At 40.3% G+C, this 21608-nt stretch overlaps 1 protein-coding gene across 1 annotated transcript in view; it reads right to left on the bottom strand.

Moving 5' to 3' along the window:
* rev3l (REV3 like, DNA directed polymerase zeta catalytic subunit) overlaps positions 1 to 21608 on the bottom strand; it is a 118608-nt gene that overhangs the window by 42346 nt on the left and 54654 nt on the right. Inside the window, exons 5-9 of the mRNA XM_051725262.1 lie at positions 19965 to 20088; positions 19770 to 19864; positions 13690 to 13794; positions 12545 to 12629; positions 5128 to 5264 (exon numbers count right to left, since the gene is read on the bottom strand). Of these exons, the coding sequence (XP_051581222.1) occupies positions 5128 to 5264; positions 12545 to 12629; positions 13690 to 13794; positions 19770 to 19864; positions 19965 to 20088 (546 nt within the window). The remainder of the gene's footprint in view (positions 1 to 5127; positions 5265 to 12544; positions 12630 to 13689; positions 13795 to 19769; positions 19865 to 19964; positions 20089 to 21608) is intronic.

A 21608-nucleotide genomic window follows, 5' to 3' on the forward strand; every position in this document is an offset into this window, starting at 1 on the left:
TCGGTTCTATCCAGAGGAATTGGATTAATTTTTGTTCATCATCGTGGTATCTCTCCCAGGCTATTTACCACTCTGCTCATCTTAAGACTTACGGTTCTATCCGGGGGTGTTTGTTACCGAAGTGATCATGGCTCATGGTCCTATTGCCACTGGCTTCCCACTGACATGTAAGATGTGTCCTAATACTCTTCTCCCTGACGACGGCCGTGATGTCTGTCCGTCCTGTATGGGAATTCAGCATTTGAGAGAAGCCATCACGGACCCATGCTTGCACTGTAGTCTTTTGCCTATGTCAGAGAGGCGGCTCTGTCTCACTGAGTTAGACCCTAATTTGATGGTGAAACTCTGAGAATCGGAGTTACCCACCACCACACAGACTCGGAAACATTGTGCGTCTGCAGCAGTTGGTGCCCCCCATCAAAGAAAAAGGCAAATTCAAAGAGTGATCGTATGGAGGAGAATTCACTTTCTAAGACAGTTGCCGTCCTTTCTTCTGAGATGTCAGAGCTAAAACGTCTCCTTCAAACGCTTCAGCCTGTGATGCTTGCTATTCCTGTAACTGTTACACAGGAGGATGAGGATAGTTCAAGTAAAGGAATTGGGGAAGAACCTCTTAACTCCCCTTTTCTTTCACATCATTCTGACTTGGACGTGCTCTCTACAAGTGCTTTCTGACTCTTTTTTCATATGGATGCTGTGGATGTTGCTGTGCAACCTTCCCCCCAGGATGTACATTCTGGTCTTTCAGCTTCAGGGGGTTCTAGTGGGGATTCAGTTCAGTCATCAGGACAGGCTCCGTCCTCTTCGGATGACACTGTGCCATGTCACCCGTAAACTAGATACTCTTACCGCCATGCTTCTGGCAGCCCACCGCAAAGTGTGGCTTGCTCAGGCGAAATTGCCTGAGGATTGTAAGAAAACTCTGTGGGAGCTCCCAATCGTTCCTAGACACCTCTTTGGGCCTAACGTTCCAGAACTGCTGGAAAAGAGGGTGAAATTGTCTGAGGCCACTCGCCAGCTGACACAGGTGCAGCGCAATCCTGCCTTTAAGGTGTACAACGCCAGAACAACGCTTCTGCCAACATCCTACTCCACAGCCTCAGGGCCCACAGAGGCCCCATGCTGCTGATGATGCTCAAAGTTTTCGACCTCCACATCTGCAGTTGCCAGGGGGACCACCACCACACCACAGGGGGACCACCCCCCGCCACTAAATGTTGCACCCATAAAGCATGAAATGCTTGGGCCAGCGGTCAATTGTTTTTCAATGCAACACCTACAGTATTGGAGGAGCACAACAGTAGATTCCAGGGTTTTGTCTACCCTGAGCAGGGGGTATGCTCTACAGTTTCGACGCCGGCCCCCCAAGGTCTCAAGGATTGTCCCTACAGTGGTCAGGGATGCAGTTCGTTCAGTGGCTTTCTCTCAGGAAATTCTCTCTCTCAAGAAAACGTATTTTCTAGTTCTGAAAAAGACGGTGGTTTTTGTCCAATTATCGATTTAAGGTGTCTAAACTTGTTCCTGAAAACTACGAGCAGCTGACGTTCTTCGGTCTGTCATGAGGGAGGATCGGTTTATGAGCGTCGACTTTAAGGATGCATACTTTCATGTTCTGACTGCACCTCAGCACAGGAAATTTCTTCAATTCAGTTTCAAAAACCAAACCTACCAATTCAAGGTCCTACCATTCGGACCGTCTCTGGCCCCTCTTGTTTTCACGAGGTGTATGAGTGCAGCTCTGTATCCTCTATGGTCCAGAGGAATGTGGATCCTGCCTTATTTGGACATCTGGCTGCTTTGTGCCCCCACAAGGCATCAAGCTATCCGCGACACCAGACTGCTTTTGGAGCATGTACAGAAACTGAGTCTCACTGTAAACGAGACAAAGATTTGCCTGATTCCAGTGCAATCGATAATTTTCATTGGAATGACACTGGACTCTTGTGCAGTGTCTGCCACTCTGTCACATGCTCGGGCAGACAATATTCTGCAGCTCCTTGCTCGTTTCCAGCTGGGAATGATACTGCCATGCAGAGTGTTACTACAGCTTATGGGGATGCTGACTGCCACCACTTCTGTGATTCCACTGGGCTTGATCCACCTCAGGCCTCTCCAGTGGTGCAACAACAGTTTGCGGTTGAACCCCACCAGACATAGTCATCGGTTGATTGTTGTTTCCCACTGTTGTGTTCATGCATTGACACAATGGAATCGCTGGGAGTTTTTAATGACAGGTGTACCCCTAGGGGTCATTCCTTCTTGTCAAGAAGTGGTCACGACGATGCTTCCCTCATGGGCTGGGGCGCAACGTGAAATCACAGGGGTATTTGTGGCCGTTGGTCTCCACATCAACCTCCTAGAGTTACGCGCGCATCAGAGTTGACCATTTACTGTCGCTTGTGGTTTGCGAGGGCAGAGACATCTAGCCCGTTGGAGCAAGATGCGCTGTCTCACGGGTGGCCAAACTGCCTAATCTATTCCGTTGTTGTGGGAGACATTACACAGGATCTCCCTGTGCACCCACAGGGTGCTCCTTGTAGCACCCTGATGGCTAGCCAGGCCTTGGTTTCCTATACTTTTGAGACTATTGGCAGGCAGACCGTGGCAGCTTCCACTCCGGAAGGATCTGCTATCGCAAATGGACGGCCGTGTTTGGCACCTGGATCCAGCCCATCTGCAGCTTTGGGTTTGGCCTCTGGGTCCAACCCTCTTCTACCTGATTGTGAACCTGCTGTTGTTCATACTATTGCTAGTGCTGCATCCACATGTCAGCTCTATACTGCGTGTTGAATTTTTCTCTACATGTTGCAGCGATCGTGGGTTGGATCCTACACACTGTGAGGTTCCAAGAGTTTTGAGTTTTTTGCAACATCTTTTGGATGTAGGCAAGGGCAGCTTCCACATTAAAAGTATCCATTGCGGCCATTTCTATGCATCACGTACCAGTAAACGGTTCTTCTCTTTGTTCCCATAATCTTGTTTGTAGTTTTTTTAAAGAGTGCGAGACGTTTAAGGCCAGCCCGCAACCCCCATTTTCCTGTGTGGGATTTACCACTTGTGCTTGATTTTCTCCGTTTTCCACCGTTTGAGCCTTTGCAGACTGCCGACCTTAAGTGGGTATCTTTCAAAACTGCTTTTCTGTTGGCCATCACTTCCACTAAGCGAGTCAGTGAGTTACATGCACTGTCTGTTAGTGAATTATGCATGCATTGGTTGCCGGATGATTCTGGCATTGTGCTTTGGCCAAATCCAACTTTTCTTCTTAAAGTTCTGTTTCCTCAGTTTGTAAATCAGTCTATTAATCTAGCTGCATTTCAGTATTCGTTCCAGTCAGATGAGTCGAGGGATCACCTTGTGTCCTGTGCGAGACTTGAGGTGTTACGTGGATGCTACCGTTCGTCTTAGACAAACAGATCAGCTATTTGTTTGGTATGGTGGTGTCTTGAAGGATGCCGCTGTATCAAATCAGAGACTGTCACATTGGATTGCGGAGGTGATCACTCTGGCATACAAAGCCCAAAAGCCGCTGCCAGGAGGTATTTCTTGTCATTCTACTAGGGCTGTGTCTTCATCTTGGGCTGCCTTCAGAGGAGTCTCCATGGCAGGTATCTGCGCAGCTGCTACCTGGGCTTCTCCATGTACCTTTGCTCGCTTCTACAAGGTCAGTGTTGCTACCCTTATGCTGGGAGATCAGCAGTTATTCAGGGGCAGCCTTGACTGTTTTTCAGGTGAGTGGCATTCCTCATGACTATGTTAGTAGGAGTCATCCACTAGTGTTTAAGCACCACCTCTGGCAGCCAGGAGGAATGAAACAGAATGCTAGTTACGTAGGTAACTGTGGTTCCGTGAATTTTGGATGGCCGCTAGAGTTATTTGTCACTCGGAATGCGTAGGAAAGACGTACCAAGGCTGATCACTGAGCTAATGTGGCAATTATCCTCGAAGCTCAGCCTGCATCACTATGTGACTTTGTTGGTATATGCTCTCGACCCATCTAGCTGGTGCTGTGATATTCCATAAGTGCTTAAGCACCACCTCTAGCGGTCATCTGGAATTCACAGAACCACAGTTACCTACGTAACTAGTGATACTTGCATTTGTATAACTTGAGTCTGAAGGAATATGAAGACATATTAATGGGTCTAAACTCCTGAAGAGAAATAGTCCTGTCTCATAGCAGTCGTTGCGCGCATGCGCCAACCACCTGTGTATGCGCTCACAGTTATACAAAGTAGAATTTGACAGGCTCCCGTTCAACTGTACGCAGACATTGAGCGTTAGCGTCAAAATGGAAGTATACCTAAGGCTTGAGATGCCGTTTTTGACAGCAAAAACTGAGCTTTTCGAAAATGCTCTCCTAAGTGGATGCATTTGAAAATGCTGTCTTCACATTGTAGTGTGGATGGGGAAGACGGAGATATCTGAAAATGATGACATATTTGTTGCCATGTGATGCACTCATGTGATCCATTCAACCCCAAACAATCAAGATGGCGGCCCATACTGTGCCTGCTATTGACTTTGAGAGCATTGTTAAAGATAAATGTCACTTTCTACAACCTTCAAAATACATTCCTTCAAAGGCGATGCAAAGTTTACTCGGAATTGCTGTCCCGCGACGAAACACAAGGACAACTACGTTTCAGACCGTACATGGAACAGTGGTTTTCGCATGCACAGTAAGGGGATTTAAGAGTCTTCATACGTTTTAGTGTGCATGAGCAACTTTTGGAAAACTTTTCAAAACGGCAGTGTGGACGGAGAGCGTTTCGAAAATAAAAACGCTGTTTTCAAATGTATCTGGATTAATGTGGACGTAGCCTTAGTGAACATTCACATTTTTTTCCATACATTGAAAGTGAACTAACTCTCTGTGTAACAACATCTTTTGTGTTCCACAAAAAAGAGAGAGTCATACAGGTTTGGAACAACAACTGTCCCTTCAAGGAGAATCATTAGCCTGTCCAACAAAGCAATTTTGTAGAACAGCATATGCATCAAATTAAAATATTACAATCTTACATATGTGAGGTACTGTCTTTGGTAGAAAGTTCTGGAAACAATGAATTATCTGTATTTTTCCAGCAGCTGGAAAATCAATCATACATGGAGACTGGGTCACCTCACCTTTGATTGCATCTTGGTGCACATCTACTTGGCTGGCAGGTATGCAGGGTAAGTCATCGGGGCTCAGGACCACAGGATGGAGGGAAAGCTCAGGAAAAGAGTCTTCGTTAGCATCAACTTCAGAGCCAGTCTGAGTCCTACAGGTAAAAGCAAGCCAGACAAATATCAAGCCCTTTGCCTCTTCAATCACTCATCACATTTACACCCGTTATTAAAGGAATAGTTCACTAAAAAATGAAAATGCTGTCATTGTTTACTTTATTACCTCCGTGGAAAACAAAAGGAGATGTTAGGCAGGATGTTAGCCTTAGGTGGCCTGCCTTTTTTCCTATTCAATGAAAGTGAATGACGACTGAGGTTATAATTCTGCCTAACATCTCCTTTTGTGTTCTATGGAAGAAAGAAAGTCATACAGGGTTGGAATGATGACAGAATTTTCATTTTTGGGTAAACCATCCCTTTATATCTAAAGTATGTAATTTCTGGACCATTAGCATCACCAAACAGAAGTTTTCAGCATGAACAGTGAATCTGAGATAATCTGATCGCTTCTCTTTAAAAAAAAAATATAAAATTGCTTCCTGCCAGCAGTCGATTCATCGTTGCTGTTGTGTGACATAAGCGCAATGGCATGTTCACGCAAGAAGTCAGAAGTGTGTGCTTTGTATACAACAGAGGAACAAATGTCACGCGAGAGTTAGGTAATTTCAAATAGCAATAAAGCGATGGCCGGAAGCAAGGATTAAAGTTAAAAATGCTATTACTGTTTTACTTAAGCGTCTGCCAAATGATTAAATATAAATGTCAATGTAAAATGGAGACTCCAGTCATATCAGTAACCTTATAAAAGCTGTTTTATTCTACATGGAGAGGGTCCGCACATGTGGGCTGCTATTTTTTAATCACATGACCAGCTGAATACTACTCGCTTAATCTGTTATTTGATACTATCACTCACTGATTAAAGTAATCATGGCTGACTGTAAATACATTTCTACAATGGTATCTGAAACTGAAAACTATTGATTATAAATGACACTGCATCCAAGCCGCTAGGTGACAGTGTAAATCCAAGATGACACAAAGACAAAAGTAACTGAAAGCACCTTTAAAGGGTTAGTTCACCCAAAAATGAAAATGCTCTCATGATTTACTTACCTTTAAGCCATCCCAGATGTGTATGACTTTACTTCTTCATTAGAACTGAAGTGAAGATTTTTATAAGCACATCTCAGCTCTGTTTGTCCATACAATGCAAGTAAATGAGTGCCATCATTCTGCTGTCTGTTTAACGGTCCAAAAGGCATATTTAGGCAGCATAAAAGTAATCCACACAACTCCAGTCGATCAATTAATGTCTTCTGAAGCAAACCAATAGGTTGGTGTAAGAAACATATCCATGAAAATGTTTTTATCTTTAAATTGTTGCTTCCGGACAGCGCTTTATTGCTGTTTGAAATGACCTAACTCTTGTGTGACGTTCGTTCCTCTGTTGTATAATAAGCACACGCTTCCGACTTCTTGCCTGAATGCACCATTGTGCTTACGTCACGCGACTGCTGGCAGGAAGCGATTTTTTAAAGTTAATAAAGTTTTAATTGTCGATTTATTTTTTACACAAACCTATCGATTTGCTTCTGAAGACATTAACTGATCGACTGGAGTCGTGTGGATTACTTTTATGCTGCCTAAATATGCCTTTTGGACCGTTAAACAGACAGCAGACTGATGGCACCCATTTACTTGCATTGCATGAACAAACAGAGCTCAAAGACTTTAGATAGTGAACGCAAAGCGCTCCGTTTTCACTTTAATGTAAAGCTGATGTATGTAGGTTCTGCAACACTAGCGCCACCAAACGGAATTGCAAAAATAAACAATGTCTTCAAAACAAACCCTCACCTGCAGTTGTTCAAACAGTCAAATAGGGTCTAAGCGGGTCGCTCGAAACAACCACAGGAATTTTTTAAGTGCCACAGAGAAGCAGTGTTCACAGTTTTTAAGAAAATTAACCTATGAATGGCTTACTTATAGTTGTCTCTGCATTTTAAGCTGGGATAGAAGAAAGTATTTTAACACTGAAAAAGTTACATACTTCAGCTTTAACATTCGTGTAATGGCAAATGTTCTTGGTCGTTGTGGCGTTACTGACACGCACTAACTGCTGAGTTAATTTTGACTATAGAGTGCTCACATAATGCACTGTTCCACCTGAAAATGCGGCTTAAAATTCCCTTATTTGCATAGTAAAATGTCATTAGAATTTAAAGTGCTCAGTAATCATGGTTAGATCAAATGATCACAATCATGCGATGTAATCGCTCCTCATTTGTGTTTTTTGTTTACAGTTTTATTGTAGGTCTACTATTTTAACATTACAAAAGTTTACTTGCATTGTCTAAGTCAGAAACTTTTAAAATAAAAAAAATTAAGGGTCTTCCATTGAAATCGCATTATATCATGGGTTTCACATCTTAAATGTATATTATTTTTTGCTTGCTTCCTGCATGTTCAGTTATGCACCAAAATATTTACAGGTAATTGCACGTATACCATCACTGACATAAATTACACACATACCTGTATACTATGATTATTTATGAGTTTTCACTGCAAAACAACACAAAAAATCTGCAAATGGCATCACAAGTTTTGAGAAAATCTGCAGCAAATTCAGTCATTAAAAAAATTTTAAAAAAAGGAATAAACACACATTAGCTTTAATATCCATTTCCGGTGATCTGATCACAAGGGGACAGTGCTAAATACAGGTGTAAACAAGGCATAAAATGGTATGTAAAAACACAAAAAGGAACTATTCTTTTAATACCAGATGTAAACAGGGCCTTCTTTTCTTACATCAGCACCCCCTCCCCCTGCCATCTGCATCGAGAGGCCCCTGAGAACACACATTCATGCTATCTGCTTTTATTAGCATCCGTCTATCTTCATCAGAGGACACAGTGTGTGTACGTGCATGCATGCGTTTGTAAGGGCGGGTGACACGAGGCTGGCAGTCCACCAACAGTTTTGGGTTGATTCCAGCATCTGACTGCACAATTGGCTTTCAGGTGGCTTTCTGTTGCCTCACCATTTAACTGCTACCAATTTGCTTCGCCAAAATCACCGAGGCTAAACGCAACATTTGACAACATACTGTACCTGATTCCTTCAAACTGTATTTTTGTCTTGTTTTCCCAGTAACAATAACTAAACATCCTTATAACAAGATGCATTTACATGAAAAGCATGACTACGTAATATATTAACGCTTGTTTTCAGAGAATCTGTTTTGTGGATTTGGCAGATTTTTTTGTGTTTAAAGGGATAGTTCACCCAAAAATGAAAATTCTGTCATTATTTATACAACCTCATGTTGTTCCAAACTCATCAAAATCAGTCGCCATTGACTTTCATTGCATCTTTTTTCATTTGTACCATAAAAATGAATGGTGACTAACATTCTGTCTAACATCTTGTGTGTTCTGTGGGAGTACGTCATATGGGTTTGGAATAGAGGTTGCATATACAGTGCATCCGGAAAGTATTCACAGCGCTTCACTTTTTCCACATTTTGTTATGTTACAGCCTTATTCCAAAATGGATTAAATTCATTATTTTCCTCAAAATTCTACAAACAATACCCCATAATGACAATGTGAAAGAAGTTTGTTTGAAATCTTTGCAAATTTAAAAAAAAAAAAGAAAAAAAAATTGAGCTCAGGTGCATCCTGTTCCACTGATCATCCTTGAGATGTTTCTACAACTTGATTGGAGTCCATCTGTGGTAAATTCAGTTGATTGGACATGATTTGGAAAGGTACACACCTGTCTATATAAGGTCCCACAGTTAACAGTGCATGTCAGAGCACAAACCAAGCCATGAAGTCCAAGGAATTGTCTGTAGACCTCCGAGATAGGATTGTATCGAGGCACAGATGTGGGGAAGGGTACAGAAAAATGTCTGCAGCATTGAAGGTCCCAATGAGCCCAGTGGCCTCAATCATCCGTAAATGGAAAACATTTGGAACTCTTCCTAGAGCTGGCCGCCTGGCCAAACTGAGCGATCGGGGGAGAAGGGCCTTAGTCAGGGAGGTGACCAAGAACCCGATGGTCACTCTGACAGAGCTCCAGCATTTCTCTGTGGAGAGAGGAGAACCTTCCAGAAGAACAACCATCTCTGCAGCTCTCCACCAATCAGGCCTGTATGGTTGAATGGCCAGACGGAAGCCACTCCTCAGTAAAAGGCACATGACAGCCGCCTGGAGTTTGCCAAAAGGCACCTGAAGGACTCTCAGACCATGAGAAACAAAGATTGAACTCTTTGGCCTGAATGGCAAGCGTCATGTCTGGAGGAAACCAGGAACCGCTCATCACCTGGCCAATACCATCCCTACAGTGAAGCATGGTGGTGGCAGCATCATGCTGTGGGGATGTTTTTCAGCGGCAGGAACTGGGAGACTAGTCAGGATCGAGGGAAAGATGAATGCAGCAATGTACAGACACATCCTTGATGAAAACCTGCTCCAGAGCGCTCTGGACCTCAGACTGGGGCGCAGGTTCATCTTCCAACAGGACAACGACCCTAAGCACACAGCCAAGATAACAAAGGAGTGGCTACGGGACAACTCTGTGAATGTCCTTGAGTGGCCCAGCCAGAGCCCAGACTTGAACCCGATTGAACATCTCTGGAGAGATCTGAAAATGGCTGTGCACCGACGCTCCCCATCCAACCTGATGGAGCTTGAGAGGTCCTGCAAAGAAGAATGGGAGAAACTGCCAAAAAATAGGTGTGCCAAGCTTGTAGCATCATACTCAAAAAGACCTGAGGCTGTAATTGGTGCCAAATGTGCTTCAACAAAGTATTGAGCAAAGGCTGTGAATAATTATGTACATGTGATTTTTTTGCTTCCGTTTTTTATTTTTAATAAATTTGCAAAGATTTCAAACAAACTTCTTTCACGTTGTCATTATGGGGTATTGTTTGTAGAATTTTGAGGAAAATAATGAATTTAATCCATTTTGGAATAAGGCTGTAACATAACAAAATGTGGAAAAAGTGAAGCGCTGTGAATACTTTCCGGATGCACTGTGTCACACTTCACGTCATTTACAAAACGCATCTGTAGGAAATACAGCAAGTGGCGGATTTCTGAATTGTAGGATGGCAAGGGAAGATTCATTCATATTAATGAAGAAAGCTCTACTTGATTTGCTAGGGTTATGTTTAGGGTTTGGGTTATAGTTTTTCTGACCAATCAGGTAGTGCTTTCCTGATGAATATTACTGAATCGTCCAATCAGTTATCGCTTTACTCATGAATATAAATGACTCTTCCCCTGCCATCTTATGTTTCCGAAACTTGCCAGTGGGTGTGGAGGCCGATGGCTCAGCACTGAAAGAACGAAGTGGCTTAAATGTGTTTTGATAAAGATGACACAGATGCTACAGTAACCTCCAATATATGCAAAGTGGCCATTAAATATAACAAACACTAGTGCCATGCATAATCTTTTAAAAAGGCACCCACTAGTGCTAGTTAGTGATTTTCAACATGATCAGCACAAATGTGTGTATTTGGACATTTGACCTGGTTGCTGTTCGCTCCTTCAAGAATGTGATTCGGCGACAATTAGAAAAGTGCTACAAGTTGGAGTGACGGAACGCATCCACATCACTTGTCCACCCGTAATCATCTGTACAAGCTGCAAGAGGAGGGGACCAGCCAGCAGCTACAGGTAGTTCAGGCCAAACTAAAACATGTTCAGACACTCATGTTAACGTTAAGCTATGTTACAGCACGAAGTGGATCTTTCAATTGTACACTTCAATATTCAGTAGGAAGGGGATTGGTACTGTATTTCTGCCTCACCTGTGGGGGATATGATGTCACGACTAGTCGAATTTGTCTCGACTAGTTGACTGTTAAAAATCAGAAGTTAAGGTGAAAAAATGGTGACAATTTTTATTTTTGGGTGAACTATCCAGTTCACTATCTAACAAGTGAAAAACCATGTGTGCATGAGAGCAAACACAAGCAGTGCTACAAATTTTGGGGAATCTACATCTCTGTACCACACGTCTTGCTGGAACGGGTCTCCTGAGATGAGCTGTGCCAGACGCCTTCTCTCTGTGTTAATTAGTCTTTTGGTTAACGACTCCTGTGGCACAGAGGCAGTTACAACGCAGCTGTCAGGAGACTGTGTAGTGATTAAAACATCTCACTAAAATCGCTTCCTTCCTCAACCTCTCTTTCACATTTGTTACACACAGTGTTCTCACACTCCATGACTTTTCCATGACCTTTCTAGTAGAGATGTGCACGAGGAATCGAGTACTCATTCTGCACCAGCTAGTCGACTATTAAAAACACTACTTGAATATTGCAATTTATTTCCCTTTGCTCATTTGCCTGCCATGGGCAATGCTGAATTATCCTGTACTTTCTCTCTGGATCTCTCGAGAAGGACATAGCTGTAGGCAGAGCTCTAAACTGCCAGAAAAGATATAGGGAGCTCCTAACTTAACCCTTTCCCTAACCATGTGTTGGAAGTAACACCCCATTTTGGAGTTGGTACAACCCCACCCCTTCTGGAGTAACCCCGCCCTCTTTTGGAGATTCCCCATTACAATTGTGTCCACTGGGGGGCGCTGTGGATATGTGTCGTTGAAAAGTGTGGCATTACTTGTATTATTTTGATTCTTATTCAATTACACTCATTTATATTCGGTTCTTGTTGGAGTCATGCATACCAATGGACAAGGATCTGTTTTTATGGTTGAAAGAAAATCCTAAGCGGTACAAGAAACTCTGAAGCTTAGCAGACCTGTGCGTTAAATACCTGTACACAGGCAAAGCACATTTTATAACCACTTGTTTTTCTGAATAATAATATGCGAATTGATAAAAATAGTTTATAACTGTGCATTACCGTCATGCTGTCAGTACTGGTTTCTAAGTTAGCTCCGCGTGAGTGCAAATATTTTTTACTGTTATTTTTCCATATTTTTTTAATTATTATTTTTAAAGCATATTGTTCATATGAAAAAATAAGCATAGTTTGTTGAAGTTAGCTTATTTTGAAACTGTTCTCGGTAACGTTTGTGAATAAAACAAAAGTTCACATTCGTGTCATAATATTTTTAACTGACATTTTAATTTATGAGTAATTCAACTACATTTTTTGTGGGTTAGAGTACTTAACTAGAAAATTACTCGAAAACGTCCATCCTTACTTTCTAGATGTTTGTGATTAATGGATCAGGACTTTTAAAAATAATTTTGATTCAGACCAATTTGTTAATGAATCATTCAGACCATGATTTGTGAACTGATTCATTGCAAAGAACCGACTCATCCATTCCATCCAAGGATATATAATAGAGACATACTGAATTTATGACAGGTTTCACTCACACGTCAAATTCCTTTTCCCTGAGAATTTCCTTAAATCTCTTCATGAAGATTCGTTCACTCTCCGCAAACTCCACAAAGCCTCGATCTGAAATGTTAAGGCAGTAGAAAACAGAGTTAGGCAACAATTTATTATTAATAGTGGTGCTGAAAATTCCACAAACATGGTGTTATGATATAAGCAAAAAACAAATAAGGCCATTTTCACACAGCTTTTGCTGCAGATCCAAGTCCATTTTATGTCACAGTTTTCTTGATATTAACAGGGTTTAACATGAAAGGGGTTAAAAAGATATATCACTTTATAAGAAAATTCGAAATTGAGGAGAGGCAATATGGGTGATATTGGATAATGTGGTATCGCTGGAATCCATATGACCCAAGGAATCCAAAAACACAAAGCTCAGGATTTTAGTACAAACGGTTCAAAAGTTATAGGCCAAAACAGCCAATTTTGACATGTCTTGACTCATAGGTGGACTTTACATGTACCCTCAGATCCTGGTCCTAATGAAGTATACCAAGTTTCGTTGCAATAAGACAAAGCTTTGCAGAGATACAGCCTTATTTCCTGTTTCACGTCAAACTTGTTAAATTCACGCTGGCATAATTTTTGAATGGTAGCACAAATCACCCACTTATTCATATGATTATCTAATCAGCCAATCATGTGGCAGCAGTGCAATGCATTCAATCATGCAGATACGGATCAGGAGCTTCAGTTAATGTTCACATCAACCATCAGAATGGGGGAAAAAATTTGAGCTGTGATTGACCATAGCATGATTGTTGGTGCCAGATGGGCTGATTTGAGTATTTCTGTAACTGCTGATCTCCTGGAATTTTCACACACAACAGTCTCTAGAATTTACTCCGAATGGTGCCAAAAAAAAAATAAAAAATAAAAAAATAAAAAATAATTCAACCAAAAACATTACCCCCAATAATCAAAACAAGCAAGTACAAAGCAATTGGTCCAAATGTGAAAACAGCCTTATGTCCATTTTCATTTTCATGTCATATTGAGCCTTGTACAAAGGCTATAGCATCTGGACACTTTTTGGTGAGTGAGACATAAAACACTGAAGACATGAAAATGTCCGTGAGGACATCTTGTCTCTGACATATCATATGGCAGTGTCTCTCACCCTGCGACTCAGGCAGGTCGATCTGAGAGCTTTGACTTCTCTCTCGTCGTCGCTGTTTCTCATCCTCCCAGATGGCCTGGAGACCCGGGTTCCTCCCAATCTGATCTGAACACAACACACAGGATTTAAGCACACACGCATCAGTGCCTCTTTTACACACAACCATCGCACACATAGTTGGCAATGCAGACAGACAACAGCTCTGTTCCTCTGTTCCAAACCCTAGTGAGCTGGCTAACTGTCTACTTAGCTGAGGAGACGTCACGTTCAAAGCGAGGAATTAAAAAAAAACGGCGGCTCCTTTAAAGCAAGTCAGTTTAATAGTCATCTTGGTAATGCCCCTAGGCAGCTATTTTCTATGTAGGCAATGGGCATACAAGTACAGCTTAAGGGCGTAGCAATTTGGTTCGATTCACGAAACTGATTTCACCATTCGATACTCTCACGATACTTTAAACAAAGCCTGAATCAAGAACGGTTGAGCTTGAATGTTTTATTATTATTATTACTACTACTTTTAAGACATATACAACAGTACCTTTTTTACAAATACATATACAAATTGTTTATTTTTCCAGGAGTGTTGGTTATTCATGTTTTTGAGATGTTACAGACATTACAGCTGATTTTCTGTAAAGCTGAATAAATAATTCGTATTCAAAGTAATGTCCAGCATCATCCAATCACTGCCAACCATGTTAAAATAATAAATAAAATGCTGGATTATACAATTCTGGATCTATGTTCTGAGTACCACTGTCCCATGTCTGCCAAACATGTTGAGTGGTCCAAACATCATCTGCAGCCTGAAACTGAACTTTTGGTAGGATTTTAGGATTGAATACACTTAGCTGCATAGAAAGCTCCCTTGCTCCCTATTTAGTGAATGACTTATCCTCCAGTGTGCTGCTGTCTTCACTGGTCTCAGAAAGGTTTGAAAAGCAGCTTATTTTCATCCTAACTCCACATAAAGCCTCTGAAAGATAAAGTTTTCAAATTTTGGATGAACCCATTTATTCTTAATGTGTAAATGCATAGTAAATATATAGGAATGCAATAACTAATGTTAATGAATAGAATCGTATTGCACAGTGATAACAATATTAAAATGAAGGGAAATGACCCACAGTTTCTACTTTTGAGGGAATAATGTCCCATCAGGTTTATCAGGGCACTGACGTGCAAAAAATGAACAGATTTTTTAAAGTGGCATATCAAACGAAACTAGACACTCTACTCTTTACAACCAAACAGGTTTCAATGAAAAAAACGTAAGATTTCTTACCAGAGGCACTTTTGTGGCCGCTGCATCCGTAGGAGTGCTTCAAGAAATCGACGGCATGCTGTTGTGTCACGTGACTCGGTGCGGCAGAAGTTAACCCTTTACATGACAGTCTAGAGTCTTGTGAACAGTATTCAATCGGTTTTTATTCATTTAAATGATGCGCTGCGTATAGCGTAGCTAAAATACAACGTCCATGCATGTGGACACGGGGTTGCACAAGGATATAGTACCATCTAGAGGTCGACCAATAGTGGATTTTGTTGATACCAATAACCAAGGTGGTGGAAAAGGCTGATAACCGATTAATTTAGCTGATGGTTTTTAAATTAAATTTAAAGAACGTAAAAAAAAAATTACTATATTATAACGGGCAAAGACATAAAGGCTACAAGAGTCCAAAATGAATAAAATCCCAGATTCAGCTTATTGTTCAACCAAAATCCCAATAATAATAATAAAAATAATTTTAAAAAGACAATTTGGTGCATATTGAGGGACTTTTAACTGTTAAGAAGCCCAAAACACACAAGGGACTCTTATTCCGAAAATGACGGAGACTTGGCCTGGTTAAAATACTCTATATTTACTAAATTAAGCTTTTTATAGCCTATATATTCACCAGATGGACAGTTTGTATTTATATACAGTTAAAGTCAGAAGTGTACATACATCTAGGTTGAAGTCCTTAAAACTAATTTTTTAACCACTCCACAGATTTCATATTAGTAAACTATAGTTTTGGCAAGTCGTTTAGGACATCTACTTTGTGCATGACATGAGTAATTTTTCCAACAATTGTTTACAGACAGATTGTTTCACTTTTAATTGACTATATCACAACTCCAGCGGGTCAGAAGTTTACAAACACTAAGTTAACTTTGCCTTTAAGCAGCTTGGAAAAGTCTTGAAAATTATGTCAAGCCTTTTGGCAATTAGCCAATTAGCTTCTGATAGGCTAATTGGAATCAATTGGAGGTGTACCTGTGGATGATCAGTGTCTCTTTGCTTGACATCATGGGAGAATCAAAAGAAATAATTTCCAAACACCTGAAGGTACCACGTTCATCCGCACAAACAAAAGTATGCAAGTATAAACACCATGGGACCAAGCAGCCATCATACCGCTCAGGAAGGAGACACATTCTGTCTCCTAGAGATTAACATATTTTGGTGTGAAAAGTGCAAATCAATCCCAGAACAACAGCAAAGGATCTTATGAAGATGCTGGAGGAAACAGGTAGACAAGTATCTATATCCACAGTAAAACGAGTCCTATATCGACATAACCTGAAAGGCTGCTCAGCAAGGAAGAAACCACAGCTCCAAAACCGCCATAAAAAAGCCAGACTTCAGTTTGAAAGTGCACATGGGGACAAAGATCTTACTTTTTGGAGAAATGTCCTCTGGTCTCATGAAACAAAAATATAACTTTTTGGCCATAATGACCATCGTTATGTTTGGGGGAAAAGGGTGAGGCTTTCAAGCTGAAGAACACCATCCCAACCGTGAAGCATGGGGGTGGCAGCATCATGTTGTGGGGGTGCTTTGCTGCAGGAGGGACTGGTGCACTTCACAAAATAGATGGAATCATGAGGAAGGAAAATTATGTGGATATATTGAAGCAACATCTCAAGACATCAGCCAGGAACTTAAAGCTCAGTCGCAAATGGGTCTTCCAAATGGACAATGACCCCAAGCATACCTCCAAAGTTGTGGCAAAATGGCTTAAGGACAACAAAGTCAAGGTATTGGAGTGGTCATCACAAAGCCCTGACCTCAATCCAACAGAAAATTTGTGGGCAGAACTGAAAAAGCGTGTGCGAGCAAGGAGGCCTACAAACCTGACTCCGTTACACCAGTTCTATCTGGAGGAATGGGCCAAAATTCCAGCAACTTATTGTGAGAAGCTTGTGCAAGGCTACCCAAAACATTTGACCCAAGTTAAACAATTTAAATGCAATGCTACCAAATACTAACAAAGTGTATGTAAACTTCTGACCCACTGGGAATGTGATGAAAGAAATAAAAGCTGAAATAAATAATTCTCTCTACAATTATTCTGACATTTCACATTCTTAAAATAAAGTAGTGATCCTAACTGACCTAAGACAGACCTGTTTTCTATGATTAAATGTCAGAAAAACGGAGTTTAAATGTATTAAAGTTGTATGTAAACTTCTGACTTCAACTGTATATCACCAGATGAGGTTTAATGAGGAATAAGGTTTATTATTATTCACAATATATGAAGCTGGAGACACAATGTATGTGCTGATAGGGCACGTTTCCACATAGTCGCATTTTTCTTTGCATGCCCTCGCTTCGGTTTAGATTATTTGATTATCTAATCAAAACAGTGCCGTCCACAGAGGAACACTGAGGAATAATATTAATAAAAACATTTTAAAAAACTATCGGCATAGATTTTTGCAGATAACCGTTCTAGGGCTGCACGATTTAGACAAAAAGTCATATTGCGATTATTTGGAAAAATAATGCGACTGCGATTTGAACTGCGTGTTCAACTGCCAAAAGGCCACTGGGGTTTTCACACTTGAGTCCTAAAAGAAACAAACCAATGCTGATCATTTAACTTTTTATCAGCAGCTCTGTCAAAACTGGTTATATGTAAGGTTTCTGCTCAATGTCACTGTTAACTGAATTTCCCTGTTGCTAATACCATAGCTGTTGCCTAGTTTTTGCTCTCAGAAATACTGTTCGTTGGTTGAATAATTAAATAATCACAAAATATTCAATTTCACTCCTAAATTAGTCCTAAAGAACGAGGCTTAAAAAAATTTCCAAGATCAATTCAATCGAAAGCATTTGTGGCATAATGTTGCATAGTGTTGATCACCACAAAAATTCATTTAGATTCGTTTCTCCTTAAAAAAAAAAAAAAGAAGCTAAAATCGAGGTTCCAATGAGGCACTTACAATAGAAGTGAATGGGGGTCAATTTTTTAACGTTAAAATACTCACTTTTTCAAAAGTATATACACAAGACAAAGTATATGTGTGTAAACATGATTTTAGTGTCATAAAATCCCTTATAAACCTTTTCTATATTAAGTTATAGCCAATTTTACAACTTCATTACCTGATGATATCATGTCAACAAACCCTAAAACGACTGTAAAAATGACTATTTAAACAACTTTACAGCTCAAATAATATACAAGTTTTAATAGAAAAATGAATGAAAGTGCTTTTATAAAATTATAAACTTCACATTTCTGTGTTTAAACCCTCAAACAATTGGCCCCATTCAATTTTACTGTCCCCATTCTCTTCTATTGTCTCTCACTGTAACCTCAACCTTTGCTTTTTTTAAAGGAGGAACGAGTCTAAATAAACTTTTGTGGTTATCAACATTATGCCACAAATGCTGTCGATTTAGCCTAACCCGTATTGAACCCAGAACATTCCTTTAATGTCAAACTGAAGTTAAAATGATAACCAATTGGTGTAATTAAACTTAAAATGAAAGTTTTGGTTAGTTTGTCACCATTTCATTAAATTATTTAAATTTGTTATTTTATTACATTTAATTTAACAATGCATTATATTATAGTATCTAAATATTTTATATAGATTTATTAAATGTACGTTCCTTACTTTTCATTTTATTGGATGTTGGTAATATTAGTTCTGCTTTCACTTGTTGCTGCTGGGAGTGTAATGAGTGCGACAAGCTCTTTCGTGAGATAAACAAATGACAGGAGAATGGAGGAAGAGCGCAAGTTTCTGGATTATACAGGTGATACTGTTAATACTGTTGCTCAGCAATCATTTAATAAAGATGTTTGAATTATACCTCAGCTTGTATTCCATGTTATTATGATGATACCTGTGCCTGGAGACTGAGATGCTGCTAACGTAGATGATAATAAAAACTGCTTCACGCAGGACGGGCCAGTTTTAGTGTAAATAAAGCGCTTGGCGCAATTAAGTAAATGGAACTGAACTCATGAGCACTTCTGTTACTCTGAGCATGAGACGGACTTGTGGTACACAAAACCACTCTGAAAACACTGTAATAATGATCTAACTTAATAAAGACTGTGTTGAGTAGCACAAATAAACTTTGAAGCGAGCAGACTATTTATTTATTTTATTAAATCACAGACCTTTGCGATGAAAAAATAAATAGCACAAGGTCATATTGCGATTTCGATTTTATTTCGATTAATTGTGTAGCCCTAGTTAGTTCCAAAAAGCAACTATCGGCACCGATTAATCAGTAAAACAGATATATCGGTCTGCCTCTAGTACAGTCATCTGTAAACTTGAATTTTCTCTCACACAGTGCAGATTCACTCTCACACTTTCAACACGTGCATTGGTTGTCTTGCGCTGACAAGTCGAATCTCTTTCCTGGTGCAGACTTTGACCTCTAAGACATCGGTTAGAAATCCATGAAAGCTGCACAATTGATTACATTGAAACTGAAAGCGCGGTATGTTGTTGCACGATTTAACAAAATGACTGCACAAAATGACTGCACCTGGTTTGACGCATTTGGGCATGCTCATTCATTCAGTGATGTTTAATGGAGACTCGCTTGTGGTAAAGACAAACAGTTTTGCGAAATGGAAATATGTGCCTGATTTGTATTCATAATATTTATACATTATTAAAACATAGAAAAGAAAAATATATTGTTGTAAGGAACAGCATGCATATAATGCCTATATATATATATATATATATATATGTCTAGGTAGGTAGCTCAATAGGTTTTGTAACAGAGGCAGTATCCACATCTCTCTCCCAGTTCTTAGTTCAAGGCTTACTCTCAATCTCAAGCCGGTTCAGAATATCAGCAGCCACGGCATCGACCTCCAGTTCACACACACTAATGCGTTTGACCTCCTCTAGAATCAGAGAACTGCAAAACACAAATACACACATTTGAAATAAAGGCAAAATGTAATATTTTTGTCTTGAAACCATTTTCATATGGCATCAACACACACACACACACACACCTTGGTATGTTGTCTTCCTCCCAGCGAGTGCATACTGTGTCCCTCAGCTCACTGTCATTGAGTTTGGATGTGCAGGGACTCTTCCACTGGATAGTGTCATCCACTTTACTGGACATACGTTCTCCTTGTAATGAGAGAGAGAGAGAGAGAGATGGGGGAATTGTGAACTTTTGTAGCATATATTAGGGCTGTATTAATTCAATTTATGAAAAGGTTACATTGAAAAAAATATATGCTAATCAACTGGTCATATTTAGCACAATGTGTCATTAGCATTTGGAAATTTCAGGCAGTTTACTTGAATTTCCAATGTTTACAGCTGTAGAAACCGATCACAAATGTGAAAATCCATGAATATGCGTGTCTCATTTGCTTTTCTACTTGCCTTTCTATCAAAGGTTCTACCCCGATGAAAAAACACAGGTGCACTAACTCTGCTTGAAGAGGCTAATGCTGTTATGGCTGACTAATCACACTCACAACCATGTTATCTTATAAGACTCTTCAACTCCAAAAAACCTTTTGTCTGAGGAGATTTGCTGGGGGAGAATGTGTGTGAGAGAGGTTCTCACTATGGCCAGTCCGCCCCTGCACAAGGTCATATCACAGTTTTGATTTTATTTCGATTCTTTGTGCAGCCCTACTCCTGAGTTCTAAGAGAAATGTAATCACGTCTAAATAGCAATGTCTTTGATTGTGGAATATTATCGACTATCGACAAATATCATAACTAAAGCCAAATTTCTCATTGCGCTGTCTGATGCACCTTGCTTATGGATTCACATTAAAGTCTTGTTTATTTAAATAGGTTTCATGGTACACGCATCCAGAGCACATGACCTTCCATTAAGCGCACAACATCCCGAAAAAAGAAACCCCCATCTTAAGCTGGCGTCACACTAGCAGACTCCAAACAACTCCATTTTGGCTGAGGGTGTCACACTTGCAGACTGTTTTGCTAAAAGAAGCTCACTGGTCATGAGAACACAGAGCCCGCCCTGGCGACAGAAATGTTTTTGATGTGCTTTTCAGGTGCTGGAACCTTTAATTTAGCAGGGAGTCCCGACGGTCAAGAGATTAACGACCCCCCGCTGGCAGACGCAAATGTGCGCTCTGTCTCTCCCCTATTGCCAGCAATTATGTAAATTAAGCTTACACCTGAAAATCATTGTGTGATCACTATAATCAGCTAGTGTGGTATTGGCTTCGGTAACAATTATTGAGATCCCAATCCCATTTGAATCAGTACATGAAATAACAGATGTCAACTATTTGTTAATAATTGTAACTCAAACGTCGTTTAGAATGATAATCCCAACTGAATAGCGCTATAAAGTAGGGGTGTAATGGTTCTTCGTAAAAAAACAAACCGTATGGTTCTCCACCCACGGTTCAGTAAGCGTTGGCACCACAATTCATCTCAAGTCTAACAACGCATCTAGAGCATACGGTTTGGTCAAGGAAAACAGCATCAAAAAGAGAGGCACAGTTACAACCTCACTTTATGTTGATGCATGCAGCATAATAATGCAGGTATTAAGCTAATATGTTGATTTAATGATTAGAGATAAGTGTTTTTAAGGACCCTACCGAAAATTATAATACTGTAGTATCCATATAGTAACCATGGCTTTACTATAGTAA

Source organism: Myxocyprinus asiaticus, chromosome 19 (assembly GCF_019703515.2).
Source record: "Myxocyprinus asiaticus isolate MX2 ecotype Aquarium Trade chromosome 19, UBuf_Myxa_2, whole genome shotgun sequence".
NCBI classification, from domain to species: Eukaryota; Metazoa; Chordata; class Actinopteri; order Cypriniformes; family Catostomidae; genus Myxocyprinus; species Myxocyprinus asiaticus.